Source organism: Lissotriton vulgaris, chromosome 3_1 (genome assembly GCF_964263255.1).
Source record: "Lissotriton vulgaris chromosome 3_1, aLisVul1.2, whole genome shotgun sequence".
Classification (NCBI taxonomy): domain Eukaryota; kingdom Metazoa; phylum Chordata; class Amphibia; order Caudata; family Salamandridae; genus Lissotriton; species Lissotriton vulgaris.
This window is the reverse complement of record NC_141689.1, coordinates 421,755,494-421,774,028: the sequence shown is the minus strand read 5'-3', so window position 1 is coordinate 421,774,028 and position 18,535 is coordinate 421,755,494. Positions and strand designations below refer to the sequence as shown.

The 18,535-nt window shown below is 45.7% G+C and overlaps 1 protein-coding gene across 1 annotated transcript in view; it reads left to right on the top strand.

Annotated features, from left to right (window-relative positions):
* DHX29 (DExH-box helicase 29) overlaps positions 1–18,535 on the top strand; it is a 930,480-nt gene that overhangs the window by 885,207 nt on the left and 26,738 nt on the right. Inside the window, exon 26 of the mRNA XM_086960636.1 lies at positions 14,760–14,856. Within this exon, the coding sequence (XP_086816762.1) occupies positions 14,760–14,856 (97 nt within the window). The remainder of the gene's footprint in view (positions 1–14,759; positions 14,857–18,535) is intronic.

Below are 18,535 nucleotides of genomic sequence, written 5' to 3'. Positions count from 1 at the left end.
CTTGGCTATCTTGCAATCATCTTTTTAAAGGTGCCCAGATTTCCATCCCCATTTTCCGTGTTCTGCACCCCTTTCTAACATATCCTGCAGTCTCTAACCAGTATACTGCCAAGAATCTACCCAGCCACTGTTGGCCTGTTGGTGGAGCTGGATCAAGCCTGTGAGTGGCTAGACAGAGTCTAAATACTGTCATAGCATTGAACAGAAAGGTCTGAACCTGCGCCGTAAGCAAAGGACTACTTACTCCAAGTACAATCAGCTGTTATGACATATCTACTTTCTGACCTAAGTGATTTCATAAAATAGTTCCAACCTCCCTTTTAAATATATCCAGGTCGGGGCAGGAAGCAAACATATGTACAATGTCTCCAGCAGGACAGCCACACCGTGGGCATTTTGTTCCCGCAACTCCTCTCGATTTTTAGGTTTCGCCTGGGCCGGAGCACTAGCTCCGCCCAGGCGAAATATTATGTCCCTACAGTGTGGGGCTTAGTCCCGCCTCTGTCTTCCATTGGCTAGCTCCATAAATGGAGGTTTAGCCATTGGAAGAGATTAGCTGTCAGTCACTATTTCCCCATCGGAACGCGATTCGGGGGCGTTTCTGGGTCTTTTTTTAAGTCCCACCCTCTCCTCTTCCCATTGGCTGGAATTTTACCTTCCAGCCAATTGGAAGGGGAGAGCACGACAAACACGCCCCAGAATCCCTACAGGGCTGGCTGCCGCAGCGGCTCTCTCTCCCTCTCCCACTGTCCGTCCCTCCCTCCTTGTGCTGTGTGTCTTTAGTAGCATTGTAAATTACTTTCATGTGACTTGGGAAATGTTACATTTTCCATTAAAGGATGGCGCAACTGTTGCCTTGTATTTCCAAACCTACCTTGGACCCCCACACACATTGTCCTCTCTCCACCTCTACCATCTGAACATCTTTTACCAGCCCGCTGTGTGGCGGGTGACGTCACATGGGCGGGGCCTCTGGAGAGCAAGACAGTGCAGGTAGCGATGGGTTCCGGTGGGAGTGCCTACGCGACTGATTGACAGAGCCACAGGTTTGTTTTTTGGCCTACCGCGCCCGTGCATCAGAGGGCGAGACCATACGTCCAAGGGCCACGTCGGTGTGTCTTTAATTGGACAGTGGCGGAGAAGGCCGACTTGCGACTCAACCAATCAAGATGCTTTATTCACTCTCAATGAGCGTGCATTCCTATTCGTCGTAGAACGGCACTAGGGGCGTGATCGTTGTGATACGTCCAATGACACAAACACTCGGTAACAGTGGGCAAAGCTACTGGAACCGAGATACCAGTCTGGTCAGATGGCGTCGGGAACCAAGCGTGATGGGCAGCCAGGGGAGCGAGAGCCCGGATGGGTCGGGGCCGCGGGTGGCAGCGCGTGAGCCACCTTCGAATGCAATATCTGCCTGGACACGGCCCGGGACGCGGTGATCAGTCTCTGCAGACACCTCTTCTGGTACTGTGGGAGGAAGAGACGGGATAAGAGTGGCTCCCAAGGGATAAACAGGGTTACAGGACCTGAGGCTGGCCATGGATTAGTCTGGAGAGGAGTGGCTGGCTGAGGTGTGATGGCCTGACAGCATTCTCAGGGTGGAGTGACTAGACAGCGGGGCATGAGGAGTAGTGTCATAAGGTGTGGTGTGAGGGCTGGACTGGTCAAGTATGGGTTTATGGTAGTGGACTTACCTTTGCGTGGCAGTACCTTTAGGTTTCTTCCAGGGGCGGAACAAGGAAAGGCTGGACAGTGAGGGGCTTTGAGGCAGAGGTAGTGGGGCCCGACAGGATGAGAGTGTACAGTTGGGGACCTGGGAGACACTGGACAGGGAGGTGCCTGAGACATATAGACTGGATTAGGAGGAATCTGAGAGGAAGAGAATGGACAGTGAGGTACGAGGAGAGAAAATGAACTGAGATGGATACTAAGGCTGAACAGTGGAGAGTCGTTAGGGGACTGCAGGCAGGAGTCTAGGAGGGAGAGACTGAACAGTAAGCTGTCTGAGAAGGAGAGACTGAACAGTGAGCTAGAAACCGAGCAGTAAGAGGTGTGCTAGGGAGAGACAGGGCAGTAAGAGGTGTGATAAGGAGAGACTGGCCAGTAGGAGGTCTTGGGGGAGAGACTGGACCGTAGGAGGTCTTGGGGAGAGACTGGACAGTAAGGGGTGTGATGGGGAGAGACTGGACAGTAGGAGGTCTTGGGGGAGAGATTGGACAGTAGTAGGTCTTGTGGGAGAGACTGGACAGTAAGAGGTATTGGGGGAGAGACTGGACAGTAAGGGGTCTGGGAGGGAGAGGAGGGACAGTAAGGGGTCTGGGAGGGAGAGGATGGACAGTAAGGGGTCTGGGAGGGAGAGGCTGGACAGTAAGGGTTGTGGGAGGGAGAGACTGGACAGTAAGGGTTGTGGGGTCTGGGAGGGAGAGGATGGACAGTAAGGGGTCTGGGAGGGAGAGGCTGGACAGTAAGGGTTGTGGGAGGGAGAGACTGGACAGTAAGGGTTGTGGGAGGGAGAGACTGGACAGTAAGGGTTGTGGGAGGGAGAGACTGGACAGTGAGGGGTGTAATAAGGAGAGACTGGTCAGTAAGAGGTATGGGGAGAGACTGGACAGTAAGGGGCCTGGGAGGGAGAGGCTGAACAGTAAGGGGTCTGGGAGGGAGAGGCTGCACAGTAAGGTGTTTGGGAGGGCGAGACTGGACAGTAAGGGGACTGGGAGGGCGAGGCTGGACAGTAAGGGGTCTGGAAGGGAGAGGCTGAACGGTAAGGGATCTGGGAGGGGGAGGCTGCACAGTAAGGGGTCTGGGAGGGTGAGGCTGGACAGTAAGGGGTCTGGGAGGGAGAGGCTGGACAGTAAGGGGACTGGGAGGGTGAGGCTGGACAGTAAGGGGACTGGGAGGGTGAGGCTGGACAGTAAGGGGACTGGGAGGGTGAGGCTGGACAGTAAGGGGTCTGGAAAGGAGAGAGTGGACTGTAAGGAGTCTGGGAGGGAGAGACTGGTCAGTAATGGGTCTGGAAGGGAGAGGCAGGACTGTACGGGGTCTGGGAGGGAGGGACTGGACTGTAAGGGGTCTGGGAGGGAGGGACTGGAAAGTCTGGGTCTGAGTGGGAGAGGCTGGAATATGAGGATTCGGAAGGACGAAGTACAGTGAGCAACTCTTGACAGTGAGCTCGTGGATCAGAAGGTTTGGGAGGAAGCGGTCTAATGGGGGAGATCCTGTACAGTGTGGGGAGAGGCTGGGTAGTGAAGAGGCTGAGTGAGTGACGCTTGACTCTGGTAGAGTCTAACCATGGTGCTCTAGTGGGGGAAGATAGGATAGATGTTTGAATGGATGAATCTTATATGGAGGGGTCTGTGATGTATAGAATGCCAGGGTGAGGTTCTCTGCTTCTCTTGTTTAATGTATGCATAATACAAAATGTTGTTACATAAATAGAAAACTCTTGGTGGTGTCTCAAGAACTGTTCTTATTATGGGTTTCTTTAAGCGAGCATTGATCGTTTATTTAGGAAGTACGTTGTGCTCTATATATAGAAAAATCCCTTAAAAGTTTGACTAATCACGCTAGTTCCTCCGCTTAAATATCTACTAAACAAATACATTTCTGTTACTGCATGAGTGTTCTTATAACCGCATGATTTGTATTTTTCACGGTCATACTGGCTTTTATAGTGGTATTTCTCTTAGTGCGGACTCTTTTGTACTGCTGAAGAGGAAACCAATGGGTTGTCCTAGTGATAAAGACAATAATAAAGGGACGGTTGGTGGTAGGCCAGCAAGGCCGTTTTCAAAACCAACACATAAATACAAATTTTGTCATTTACAATGCCAATAGCTCTAACTTTTCCAAAGGCGAAACCGTTGCATTGTAAATGCTTGTTTAATCTTCTCAGGGGTTATATAGAGATTAAACAATGTTTTAAAGCATTGCAACGGAAGGTTAGCTGCAATACATGAAGTTTGGGCCTTATATAGTGAATCTTCCGCTTCGCCCGGACCCACCGATAGACGTTCATGCCAGCGGTCACAGTGTTTAGACAGGTCATTCAGAATTGTTTCATTCAATTTCTTATAAATCCCTCCTAGTGTACTTGACCCTTTAAGAATTATCTCTACCAATGTCATCCGAGCAAAACCACTACTGTCTTCCTTGCTAGAAAATCTCTTATCTGGAGATATTAAAAAAATTGTCTGTTCTCAACCCCAAATGCTTCCTTGATCGTATCAAAAGTAATCACTCATGCCTCATTCATAACGTCACCAACCATCCTGACACCTCTGTTGTACCAGTTTTTCATATGCCCCTCGTTTAAGATGCTAGGGAGTGAATCGTTGCTATATAATAGGGTATAAGCATTAATAAGACCCAGACCGAGCCTCTTCCGAACTGAGGTCCAGATTTTGAAAGCCCAAGTTAGCGTCTTAAACTTCACTCTTTTGTAATAGTTAAAATCCGTATGTTGCAAAAGACAGCCGCTAGCCTTTACCCCTAGTAGCAATTCGTAAATTGAATGGGTGGCCGCCATCTGCAACTGGCCTGTTTAATCCCTGAGTAAAATACTCATTTTAGATAATATTGCAGCCCAGTGGTATAACTGAAGGTTAGGTACCGCCCAGCCTCCTCTGTCTCTAGGTAACGTTAAGAATTTCAGCCCCCCTCGTGGGCGACAGTTAGCCCAGAGAAATTTAGTAAACATCTGATTCATAGACTTGAACCAAGCATTATCGATGGTCAATGGAATTGCCCTAAAGAAGTATACAGTTTTCGGTAAAAACGGCATCTTAATAACGTTGCATCTTCCCACCAGCGTAAGCTTAAGATTATCTACTCGGTTAAAATCTGCTTTACATTTTGGAAGTAAAATGCCCAGATTAGTTTCCACAATTTCTGACACATCCGCCATCGCAAGCAGGTGTCCCATTCTCTCACTGCATTCATACATTTTGGATCGCCAGGCGGCATACTTCCCTGCCACTTTGCTCGCCGAGACTTCTAACATTTTAGTCTTAGCTAATGTCACTAGTGTTTGAGCCCCCCCCACATCCCTCCTCTTGTAATTCCATCTACTAATTGCGTCTCTGCTTCAACCAACTTTCTATAGAGTTCCTACATGTGCTGTTTACCCTACTTCGGGGACCTTGCTGTTTCCCCCTTATCCCAGCTTTCAGAGCGTCCCATACTACCTCCACCCGTGTACTATCCCTATTCTCAGATTAAAATCTAGGACTCCAACTTTGCATATGTGTGATATATTCCTCATTGTGAAGGAGTGCTCTGTCAAAAGTCCACCGTGGTGCCACCCACTTTGAGGATTGGAATGAGATCGCGAGGACTAATGGATTGTGGTTCGACATTACTCGTGGAAATTAAAAAATCTTGCAGTTTGTCGAAAGCCCCCGAGACACACAAAAATAGTCTAGCCTGACTTGTGACTGGTGTGGGACGCAAACAAAAGTATAACCTAAATCCTGAGGTTCTTGCGAGGCCCAAACATCAATGAGTCCATGCGGCATACACAGATTGACCAAGGACCTAAAGGCTTTAGGTTTACGGCCACAGTATAAACTGGCCTTAGCTTTATAATATTTGTACTCCAATTTATATTGAAATCGCCACAAATAATTAAAGGCAGCACCACCCAACAAGTTCCGTATTTAACCAATGAAAAAGGGCAGGATCATCAAGTACTGAACCATAAACCGAGCAGAGTGTAAAAGAATAATTGTCTGCAATGCATTGAGTAATGGACCATCTGCCAAATTGATCAGCCTTTGAGCGTGGAAAGCTGAAAGATTTTCTGCGAGCCATAATAGCAACCTCTTTTGTGCTTGTTCCTTGGGCTGGGATGGAAACCAGCTGTTATCCTGCTAGTTCGGTAATCTTAATCCTACCAACTTCTATGTGTGTCTCTTGCAAGCATATTATGTTTGCCTTCAAGTACTGAATGTCTTCATCAACCCTACGCTTTTTTTGAGGATTATTTAATCCACAAATGTTGATAGATGTAGCTTACCCCTTCTCATTTGTCTTAATCAAGAAATTACATAAAGACCTCAATACTATCAATCAATCAATCAATCAGAGTACTTGTAAAGCGCGCTACTTAACCGTGGGGGTCCCAAGGCACTGAGGGGAGGGGGGGTGATGCTACTGCTCGAAGAGCCAGGTCTTGAGGAGTCTTCTGAAGGCGAGTAGGTCTTGGGTCTGCCGTATGTGGGTAGGGAGGGTGTTCCAGGTCTTGGTGGTGAGGTAGGAGAAGGATCTGCCGCCGGACATCGTTCGTTGGATGCGGGGGACAGCGGCGACGGCGAGGCTGGCAGAGCGCAGCTGGCGGATGGGGGTGTGGAAGCTGAGTCTGCTGTTCAGGTAGGCTGGTCCGGCGTTGTGGAGTGCTTTGTGTGCGTGGGTGAGGAGCTTGAAGCTGATCCTCTTGTCGACGGGGAGCCAGTGTAGGTTTCTCAAGTGGGGGTGATGTGGCTGCAGCGGGGGACGTTGACTATCAGTCGGGCGGAGGAGTTTTGGATGTGTTGTAGTCGTATGTGTTTGGCTGGGATTCCTGCGTAAAGTGCGTTGCCGTAGTCCAGTCTGCTGCTGACGAGGGCCTGTGTCACCGTTCTTCTTGTTTCGGTCGGAATCCACTTGTAGATCCTGCAGAGCATGCAGAGGGTGTTGTAGCAGGAGGAGGAGACGGCGTTGACCTGCTCAGACATGTAGAGGGAGGAGTCGAGGATGAATCCTAGATTGCGTGCATGGTCGGTGGGTATTGGTGCTGTTCCCAGTGTGGTCGGCCACCAGGAGTCGTCCCAGGCTTAGGGGGTGAGTCCAAGGATGAGGACCTCCGTATTGTCCGAGTTCAGCTTCAGACGGCTGCTCCTCATCCAATCGGCGCCGGCCTTCATTCCCTCGTGGAGGTTGGTTTTGGCGGTGTGTGGGCCCTTGGTGAGGGAGAGGATGAGCTGGGTGTCGTCAGTGTAGGAGGTCGTGCAAGATCTATAATATTTCATCATTACAAAAACATCAGGCCTAATTCTGTGTAAAAACAGTGTATATTAGATGAATAGGTACATATGACTGGAATCAATTCCTTTTGCTACAAAATTATATTTTATTTTTGTTATTATTTATTCAGATTGAAATGCGTAATTTGGTGTGAGGACTATCAACTTGATTCTCTTCAGCCCAAGCTACATAATGTTTCCTAGTTCTTCCTGTCTTTGGCCAAGCAAGTCTTTGCAGGGGGCACAGTTAAAGTTCATATGTCGACTCTTTGGCCATTTTGTATTTGCCCACTGAACCGTCTTTATTCACCGGTTGTGATGAGATTTCTTAAACGACAGATGTACATGTTCGCACCAACACTTTTCACTACCCCTCCATCAGATTTAACCTGGCCCTTACATATATAATGTGCACAACTTTCAAGCCCAGGCACAGCTGTGCTCTGTCTGTTTTCCATCAACACAGTGTTTGTTATAGAAATACATTCTCCACCCTCTGTACTCCACCACCTTCTCTGAAAAATTGGTGCTGTTAACTCAGGCTTCTTTTGTGCATAGAGTTGTACATTCCTTCCACATGGGCCAGTTCATTACCTTGCCCACTTTCTTTTCTCCACCACCTCACTTTCACATCACTTTAAGGTAGGCTGGAGTTTGCATCAGCTGGACCCAAAGAGATCTTGTGGGCTAAGATTTACTACTATTTGACAGTAGGCAGTAGAGCAACCAATGTTGCTGAGCGGCTTTGTGTCAAATGGAGAGAAAAAAATTTGATATATATATGGTGCATCTTTTCTCCTTTCATTGCTGAAGCACCTTTAGGTTCCATGGGCCAACATACACCATTTGCGCCAAGGGTGTGTGTTTTCTTTTTCGCTTTTTTGTAAATCAATGTAATTGAATTTATGCTTACACACCATACATGGAAACAATGCAGCCAATTGAAGAACACACTGTCTCCACCCCCTACAACGCTCGTTACAGGCAGCTGAAAGAGTATCAGTCTTGAAATACAAGATAACACATTTGATTTAGTAAGTCCAAATCTTGCAGTGTTACAACAGTAGAGGACATTGTTACTTAAGTGTAGTCTCCATGGGCCTTATAAATTGGCATATTTTTAGGGCAGTCCAGCCCCATATATCCATTCCTCTGCCCCAGCGCAAAAGTCGATCGCTCTAGTGCAGTCTGGCACAGTTGGGGCAGCAGGGGCCCTCCACATGCAGGCAAATTCTCTTTTGGCAATCATCAGGCCCAGTGCTACACGTTTTTTCCCTGTCCAGTTGCCATCCCATCCCATTATCCCCAATAATGCAAACTTAAGATCTATCTTGATACCCACTCCAAGCACTCTAGTCAAGGTTGAGTGAATTTTGACGCAATATCTAAAGACCACTGCACATTCCCTCACCATGTGCAAAAGGTACCCGCCATCCTCCACACTGCATGCATGATGGGCTAGGACACCGCCATTGTTTGTAAAGACGCTATGGTGTAAAATAAACTCTGTGAAAGTAGTTCTATTGGATGAGGTGAAGCCTAACAGAATCACCAGTTCCTTGATTGCCTCAGCCCAGTCACCTAGGGGGTACATATCTGAGTCCCACCTAGCCCTCAGAGTCTGCAATAGATCCGGCGTATTGACAAGAATCACATTATACAGTCTAGAGATTGTCTTCTTTCCCAGTTGCTTCAGGACTAACTTGGAATCCAGTGGAGTAAATTCTGGGACTACGTGCAGGCGTTCTTTTGACCACTATAGTGCATGTCTAATTGGAAGGTATCTGAAAAATTTTGATTTATGGAGGTCGAACTCCAGCTCCATCAGGCCAAAGATTTTGATGTAGGTGGTCTCCCATGTGTCCTCCACTTTGGAGATCCCAATAGTATCTCATCCTTAGAATACTGACAATTGATGAACCTTCATCAACATGCCGGAGGGGGGTTTTCTTTGTTATCTGGCCGTGCTGTTTCATCTTCCTAAGTGGCTGATGACAGCGCTCTAGGGTTATCCTGGACCATGGATACATTTACAGACACTTGGAAACTGTAGAGTTAGGAAAGAAGGAGCAACACACCTGTTACTGCCTTACTGTGGAACCGGCCCTGTCAGCAAACAACGATTCTTTAACCATCTCGATGCGGATGACAAAGCCAGCTCGTCATGGGCGTTACCTGCGCTGCACGCATGACGAGCTGGCTTTGTCACGTTACCCGCGATTTTCAAATTTCAGCGCGCAGCGGGAAAACCCGCTAGCGCGCATGCGGTTAATGAACAGCTATAGGTAGGCTTTATAGTACCGCCTCATAACTGCGAAACTCATTTCTCGTTCCTACGGTTACTGTAAGAAGCTGACTTTTTATGTAGTGTACAAAAAAGATCTCTTGTGGAAGTGTGTGCGAGCAGTTTAGGCCAATCAGAGTGCTGTGCTAAGTATTTGTTGAACACACAGAGTCAATAAGTGGGACACACACTCAAGAAGAAACTTGAGACCAATTGTAGAAAAATAACAGGTGTTTTTATATAGATTTTAACACCAAGAACTTTGTAATTGGTTAAGTACATTTTGAGATATCAATTTTTACAGGTAAGTTAAAATGTAACACAGATGCGTTTTTATATGGTAATGCTTTCCTATGGAGAAAGAAACATATACAGGGTACTGATACTTCCCAGCATATTCCGGTGTCTCCTAAGTGAAGTTTGAAAAGGTGCCTTATTTACAAGGGATCATTAAGCCTAGTTAAGTGGCTTAACGCCGCATTGAAAATAAGGAGGAGATATTGCGACGAGAACGTCGCTAAAAGTGACGTTCTTGTTGCGATATCCCCTTATAAATATGCCCCTCTGTGTCTTGTCTGGCGCAAAGAGTTGGTAAATCAGGCCTTTAGTTTCTACATCGAGTAAGCCAGTGAGTACAAGGTTGATTACCAGCTTTTCATAGGGTTTACCAGTTCTACTGGAAAAATCAATGCGGGAACAAATCATGTTCAGGTGGATTGTCCTGTACATAAAAACATGATATGCTTTTGCCAAGAAGAAGCCCCACCAAGAGCTTTTCAGCTCATTTCACTAGAGCCAAGACTGCCACAAGGCACTGGTAAGTGATCTTTCAAGGCTGGACATCTGCCAGGACGCCACATGGGTGTCCGTTGATACATTCCCCAAGCACTACTTCTTAGACAGTCAAGTCCGCAGCATGGGCTCGTTTGCCGTCTCAGTAAAGGGGCGAGTATATCTTTTCGGAGGTTCTGCTTTGGGTATTTAGAAGGCAATGAGGTTGTGGTTAAAAGTGTACATCAGACAAACATACTGCTGTCCTTGGGTAATGCTCTTTCTAGTGGATACTCTAAACCGCAGATTTATACAATGCAGTTTCCTACATAGGGCGTATATAACACTGAGGGAGATATGTAAAGTGGTTAATGACACCAGCGTATCTTTTTCTACATGTGAACAGCTACAAGCAGGATTTGAGGACATGTTGTGCCGTCCCGTGGTAGTTACATTTTAGAAGCAGGTACTGAAATCCTAGGGCGTACTATGGACCACTATGTATCCAGCACAATGAAGAACTTTATACTAGGCATTTTCGGGTTCCCTAGGGAGGCAGAGCAGGACCTACGTTTCCGTCCTCCCGGCCTGTCTTCCTAGCCAAGAGGAATAGAACGATGAGCCCTGGGAATTTTGTGTGGAGGTTGGGGGCAACCGTGAAGCATTGCTGCTTAACAAAATCGTCCCCAAGTACTGCTGCTTTTGTTCCTATTTTGCAGCACAACTGCCCCCCAGTAACAAAACCTGCCACACCCCTCCAAAAGTAGCCTCCAACATTCCAGCTTCCCGGGCAAACACCCGTTGCCAGCTACGGCCAGTCCGTCCCTGGCTGGAAGTCACAAGTAGGCCCCCCACAAACAAATGGTGTCGCACACTTAGGAAGTGATCAGAAGCAGAATGCCAAGGATTAAACAGAGGATTATAGAGGTTATGGAGAAACCCCCGCAGTGGGAGATTGGAATGAAATAACACAATTGTTTGAGCAAAGCATTAAGGAGAATGATAATAGACCCCTTGAGTCTCCACCCTAATGTACAATTAGGTTCTACTCGGGGTTTTGTGTTTTAGTATCATAAGGCTTCGCTTTCCTTTAGCATCAGTTACTCAACATGTTCCACAGCTGTGATCAGGGCCCCACCTGCTCCACTGAGTTTCATCAGTTAGGTCTCGGTTTGTGAACCATTAGGAATCACAAAAATCACAGGGATGGTTGCCTGCAAGGGTCTGCAGACCACTGTGTCTGTGAGTGCTTTTCAATAAAGCCAATAAAAAAAAATGTGCCTCTGTTTTCCTTGAAGGAAAACGCGATGCGTTTAAAAAATGAAACATCAAACTTTTTCTTTACATTTTTTAAGAGTAGCAGTTGCTGTTAAAACTCCATTCCTATTTGCGAGTGGGTTACCACCTACTTGAAGTAGGTGGCAAAATATGAAACTTTTGCAGCGCATTTCAGTCGCAAAACATTCTTACATAGCACTTCGATTCAGTTTAGGAAGAGAGACACCATAAACCCGCCCCTTCCTAACTCTGAATTGCAAACCCAATGTGTGATTCAGTAATAGGTTCCTGAATCGCAAATAGGGATTTCTACATTTCAAAAAGGCTTTTGGCATTCGCAAACGTTAGGGAACACAAAACTCTTTCCTTTGTACATCTGGCCCAGAGATCGATTTTAAATGTTACAGAAGCAGTTTCCAATCTGGCCACCAGAGGGAAGGCAAACCTAGGTTAAAGTGGGAAATAACCAGGACGTAAGAGTAAGAATACTTTCCCCAATTATTATTGATGTGCCTGCGGTAAAAGCAAATCGCAACCATGGTCATCAGCATTAAATTGATTAAAAAAACATCACCCACCTCGCGAATAGTGCAATTAAAATCGAAGCAGGGTTTTGAGGCCTTCTCACTTACCTAGATAGTTTGTTAAAATGACCTGATGGGACAACTACCACTGTGACACATGCCGGGGTTGTGGTGGTTTTTCTTGTCCGTCTTAAAATGCAAGTCCATTTTGTTCTAATTGTTCATGTTTGAAAAGGAGACATTGTACGTGATTGATTGGAGCAGCAGTGCTGCTCCATTTAGTTCTTAAACCCTTTTAGACTTTTCCAGGAAGTTTTCAATATGCTGTGTTGATTTTCTTAAACATGAAATATAAAAGGGGAAGGCATTGTTTGTTATGATTGGAGAGATTCACATCGTTTGTTGAAGTGTTCCAGGTCCTCGCATATTCAAAGAGATATTCTAATGTTTATAAATACTGAGGAAGATTGGACGATGGAGAACCGATGAAGATTCTGTTGATTGAACAAATAATCAAAAGAGGGACAAGGAGTGATATTTAGAGCGGTCTTGCACCCAAACTCCTCCAAGTTCAATGTACAAAAAAACACAGAGGGGGCTGTTCCTCCAACAGAAAAGGAGAAAGTCCAAATAGGTAGATCAAGTGGTATTGCCAATTGGATCTCGGGGATCCGAGTAATCAGATCAAAGTGCCCTCACACACCTGGTAGGGTGTCCTGCTTCCTCATCGGGTGCTCCTCGTCGGGCTGGCACTGCAATGCCCGACGGACTCCTCCATGGGGGCTCTGTAGCTGAGATTTTTGATCATTAAGCCATATGATGAGTGCAAGTGGGACATGTGTGATTTAGGGTGGTAAGAAAGTAGTTAAAAGAGTCTAAGGAAACCTACAAATCGGCAAAGGAGGGTAGATCTCGGGGGACTATACCGCAAGGTCCTCTTTTTATTTGTCAGCAGCTAGACGCGGTCCTCTGTCCAGGTGTATTGATTCATGAATCGTGTTCTACTGTGATCAGGCAAATAGGTCTTTCTCTTTGCATAGTTAGGTTGGAGATCATTTGGTTATGTGGCGGAGGGCAGCTTCTCGTGTCCAGAGAAAAGAATGCCAGGTGTATCAATGGAAGAGGAAGAAGGACCCAAGAACCAGTATATCCGTTCCGCGTGTATACTCTGTTGAGACTCCCCGCTTTTCCAAGATCCAGCTTTGCCTGCTTGTTATGTCATGAGAGGGCACCCTATGCCCCATATGATGCTCCAGATGTCTAGATTACTGAAGGCAGCACTCCTCCCAAGAAACCTCAGAAGTTAACATATTAACACTCAAAGATGGTTCAGACTGTTAGTAAAACATTTCTCAATTATACATATATTTCTAGTTTGCAATACCCCTTCAATCATGTATATTTTTCTTCCTGGGAAGTGCAGTAGAATTGTGTTAAAAAGATGGTAATCTTATTTTAATATCTCTATTAATTACATTTTTGAAAATTATTTATATTTGTACAGCTTCTATTTTTTATCTTTGAGTATTTAGGTGTTTAAATGCACTTAGCAAAATTATAGCAATTTACGTCTGTTTTTTTATTTGCAGGTTAAGACTTAATATTAAAGTGTTATCATTCATCCACACATCATTCTTTATCCATCGATTAACAACTCTCATCCTCTTTCATTCCCATCCTGCGAATCTACCTACTTCTCTCGTTCCTATTCTTTCCCACTTGCCCACACCCATCCATCGTCCATCCATCCATCTAGCCAACGTACCTCCATCCGCACACAAACTGACCTGTTCATACACTCACATCCACCAAATATCCACCTCCACACCCCATGACTCACTGTCCAATTTCAGATTTCCACCTACTGAAACAAGGACTCTTCCATTCACTGATCTACCTTCCATTCACTGATCTGACTTCCATTTACTAATCTCCCTTCCATTCACTGATCCTCACTTCAATTCACCGGTCCTCATTCCACTCACTGATCCTCACTTCCACTCACTCACCCGCTCCTCTCGCAGCCACTGACTCCAGAACTGGTCACAGTACTCTTGGGGACGTCTTTGTAAAGAGAGTGTTGGGCATATTATCAAGCCTATTTTCACCGCTTTTGCAGCCGTTTTCAGCAGAAAAGTGGCGATAATTCCATCGCAGTATTAACAAGGACACACTAGCATGTGTTTCCTTGTTTTAGCACCCTTTCCAGTTACGCCATGCCACACATCGCTAATGAGATGCAAAAAGGGCGTTCCCGGGCAACACAACAGGGAAAACTTGCAAACCGCACATCGCTGTATTAACAAGCCCATTCCCTGACACCCATAGCGATATTGAAACCTGCACTAACCCCGGTTATCGCTGTAAGCTAACGTCTGATACATTTCAGACTTAGCTATATGTGTAAAGGGGGGTGGATTGTCAGGCTACGACCACCATGGGCTGTCAACTAGGAATTCCCTATCGCTGGTTTTCCAGCGATATTCCTGCATTTCGCTGATTATCGCTGGATTTTTATCGCCTGGATGATGAGCGTTGTTTATAACGTGCTAACCGGGCGAGGAAAACCGGCGATAATTAAAATTGCGCTGAGCGTGCATAGCAATATTTATCGTATTTTCTTGTTAATATGCCCCCGTGTATCTTACAGTTTCCCATCTTGCAACTTCCTCTACCTTTTTTCTTCGTGGGTATAGTCGATTGGGCAAAAGAATGATGGGTTGGATGCTACCCCGAACAATTGCCGGTAGTCAGTCCAATTCAATTGCACGCATTCCTCCCGCCACCTCTTGTGTGTTTGATATAGTAGTCTAATGTAATAATTTCTAACTCTGTCAACTCAATATGTTAATCTTGGGATTACAGAATTCATAAAGATGGTGTGTTTTTTTTTCCAAATAGGCACCTGTACGGATTGCTGTTATTTTTAAACAACTCAGAATGTTGATTGACAGTGTTTTAAGGCGGAAACTGGAAAATCCTAAAATGGCACTTGAAGGTAAATTATTTTTTATATCATTGTTTAAATGTTTTACTTTATTGCATACCAGTTGCATAGAGGATGCAAATAAAATGTAAAATCCTGTAATATAGATGTATGTGCATATTAATCTTGGAACAAGAACGTGTTTAGGTGGTTACTTAACATTACATGATCCACCATCAGTTTAATTTGACCTAGAATGACCTTTAAGGCTCACATAAATTGAACAGAAAACCCTTTTCCTGCATCCTGTTTAATTGTGGGGAGTGTTGACAAATCAGACTTTTCCAGACTTGTGGCTCTTACATCGCCTTATTACTGAGGGCACCCACACTTCTCCAGTAGATGGTCCAATGAATAATGCACCTAGCTTTGAACCTGTCTGCCTGTCTGCCTGCCTGCCTGGTAGCTATTGGAAGGCCCATCATGCAGACATTATCCCAGCGTGTCACTTGTTATTAAGCTGGAGGAGCTGCCTTTGGCAATCTCTTCAATGGCTCCAAAATATTGTCAGATCTCCAAATAGGTCCTATTCATCTAGTGCTCTCTGGGCGGAATCAGTCTCAAAGGTACTTGAATTTTATTTGGAAATGTTAGAAGTAGAAAATATTCTTGAAGATCATGCAGATAAAAGGATAACTGGATCGTGTCCCTTACTAACAGTTTTAGGAACTATTGTTACTGAACCTTAGGGTTCTGTACAATCATTACAAAAATGACGATTAGAAACTTCTGTGTGTCCTGCACAATGCAGCACACATAGAAGTTTCAAATCTCCATGCTGGATTATTCATGTGCAGGAAGGGCGTTTTGCTGGCTGAGCCCCTGGAGGACATGAGGAGGGATGCTGGAATTAGCCCCCTGTAGGCCCCACAGAGCGTGAGACCTTGAGCACCCGCCCGACTCAGTAGAGATCCGCCCAGGCGGCACGATGAGCCGGAAATGTAATGCTGGGGAGAGCGGTCGACCTGGATGATTGCGGGACACAGGGTGAGAGGCCTGAGCACGGACGAGGTGTGTGAGGGCCGGAAAAGTGCCTGGCACCTTTGAAGGCAGCGCATGTAAGATCCCCATGCCCTAGGCCACAACACAGACTATTGTACAAACTGCAACAGCCCAGCGGGGCCTGTGCCCCCTCCCACTCCCCGAACTGCTCTCTGAAGGGGAGAGTGCGTGTCGGTGGGCGCAGGAAGGTTACTAACCCACTGGGCCCTCAGTGGAGGGGTACACAGAGGGCACCCTGGCCATAAAGAAGTGCGCCAGCACACAGACCAAGCGGCCCTCCCCCTGCTATCGGCGGGCAGCTGCCCTGCAATGAAGGGGACACATGGTTGCGGTCCTACTCCAGGGTACAATAATCCTGATGGACGGATCCTGCTAGAACACAGCGCCGAGGTGCCGCACTGAAGCAGGCGGGCCCTCCCGACAGCCAGAGATCATTGACATTGGCAGTGCCGGTCCTAGGCCTTCTGAGGCCCCGGGCGAAAGGGAAGATGTGAGGCCCCTCCAAGTGACATCACAGAAAGTGACTTCGCAGTAAAACTCATTAAGGGCAAAGGAAACACAAATAGCAAAAGTGCCAAATAAACACACATTGGAATGGAAGTGCACAAATTAAGTAGGGCAAGACCTACAAAATAGAGACACCTTCAGTGTAATAATCATTGCGCAATAGGTGATCGAATGGCATAAGCACCATAAAGTCACAGGATCATGATCAGACACCACCACCACCACCACACTTCAACTCATACTAATGCAGACAAAGTGAGAGAAGACCTCACTGGCGGAGAAGGTGAGCACACATGAAAAGGAGGTGAAGAAAAAAGTAACACTACAGGACGTATCTGACTAGGAACACGTCCCTTGGTGACTCATCTTGTTCATAATTAAGGCTTCCTGTTTTCTGTTTTTACTGATTTTGACAGATAAATACAGACAGCAAACATTTCTTTTCACCTTCCGTGTCTATTATGTCATCTTCCGGCTATGATATATTCATATAATTAGGGTATTCAGATAATTAGGGCTAAAAATATTGCTTCATGTCACCTTCCGTGGCTATATGCTATATTTCATGTCACATTCCCTGGCTATTATGGCACCTTCCGGCTATGCGATCTCTGTACTGGGGTAAATGTATGACATTGTTCTGCATTCTGTCCATCAACTGTTGTTTTTGTATAATGTAAATAGGCCATTGGGTTACTACTTTTGTCTGAGAGAACCTTTGTTACTTGCAGTTTATTAGTTAAAATCATACCATAGAACAATGAACTATTAAACGATACTGCCGACTAGTATGGACATATGACTACTACACCTTGTAGTCCTCTTTCTTACATAACATTTCCTACACACTGATTTACACACCTATGATTGATTGTGTGTAGTGTGTGTGATGTAAATTGCTCTGACACCCTACATTGGTATGAGTGGCGCTATAAAGTTAATTCAATTCATCTGAGAGAGATTAGTTGCATTGTTGTCAGTTTGTGTAAATGAATATTTCTGCTGGGACTTCTCTGCCTTAGCAGTACACCCCAGCATTGTGCCTTGGGGATTTCTTGAGTCAGTAAGCCCCAAAAGCCAGGCGAGACTTTAGCTGCAACACTCTGCCAAAAGTAAATAATTAAAACGTTATCTTGTGTATTACTTTTTATTTCTCTTCGCGAAGATACATAAAAAGCAGTTATAAGAATGAGGCTTCTAGTTCTTGATGTGGTCTTTCGCCGCATTGTTTGTGTTTGTTCTGGAGGTCAGAAGGCTCCCTCCTGGACAATGGACCTCTAACTCTTCAGACACGTGAAAAGCTGTAGTGCCAAGACTTTTATTAGAGTCCAACTAAATGCTTTCCTTGTCACAGCCAATGAGATTCATTCCATTTGGCTTTAGTGGTCTTCGATGAAAATTAAAACATCTTTAAAACGCTCCTTCCAAAGAAAACTTGTGTTTGATTCATGAACCGTTCCTGACATGACAATTCTATTCCACTGTTAAATCGTCCTAGAGCTCTGACACACCCTTATTTTGGCAACGTGGCCCTGAGTATTTTGTGTCACTCATTAATGTACAATTTCCGCAGTCACAAATTAGCCTCGTCCTTCCATCCAAACAGTAGTGTTGGACTGGAATTTTGCACTCCTTGCTCCGAGTGCTTGAAATAGCAAACGGATGCTCCCCAAAGTGCTGCTAACCAGATCAGCCATCTGCTCCTTGCTTGCTACAGATACCGCTAACATTTTCCAAGAATTGCGAGGCCGTAATTACAGGGCCTACAAACCTGGAAATTGCTCGTATCTCTTATGTGATTGGTCTGTTATTCGCTCTTTAATTAAGTTCATGTTTATCCCTAGAGTACATCCTTTTGTTGCAAACTAGATCTATTAGTTGTGATTTTTTAATGTGAGGAAACGCAACGTCTGATGCATCACAAGAAATCTGTAAGAGTTGGTCTTACAGAAACTATTATTCACGGTTCATATCAAACACAACCAAGCTAGGTGGTGGGGGGTGCGTGCAGGCGTCAATTGCGCAGACACCACAGAAATGCCGATTGTACGACTACGGTACATGCAACACAACAACAGAGTGTGGAGAACGGAGGCCTGGCTGCTGGTATTGTTGTAACTCAGTTAACTTACTCACTGCAAATAAATAAACACACTCATGACACACATGACTCGATATTATA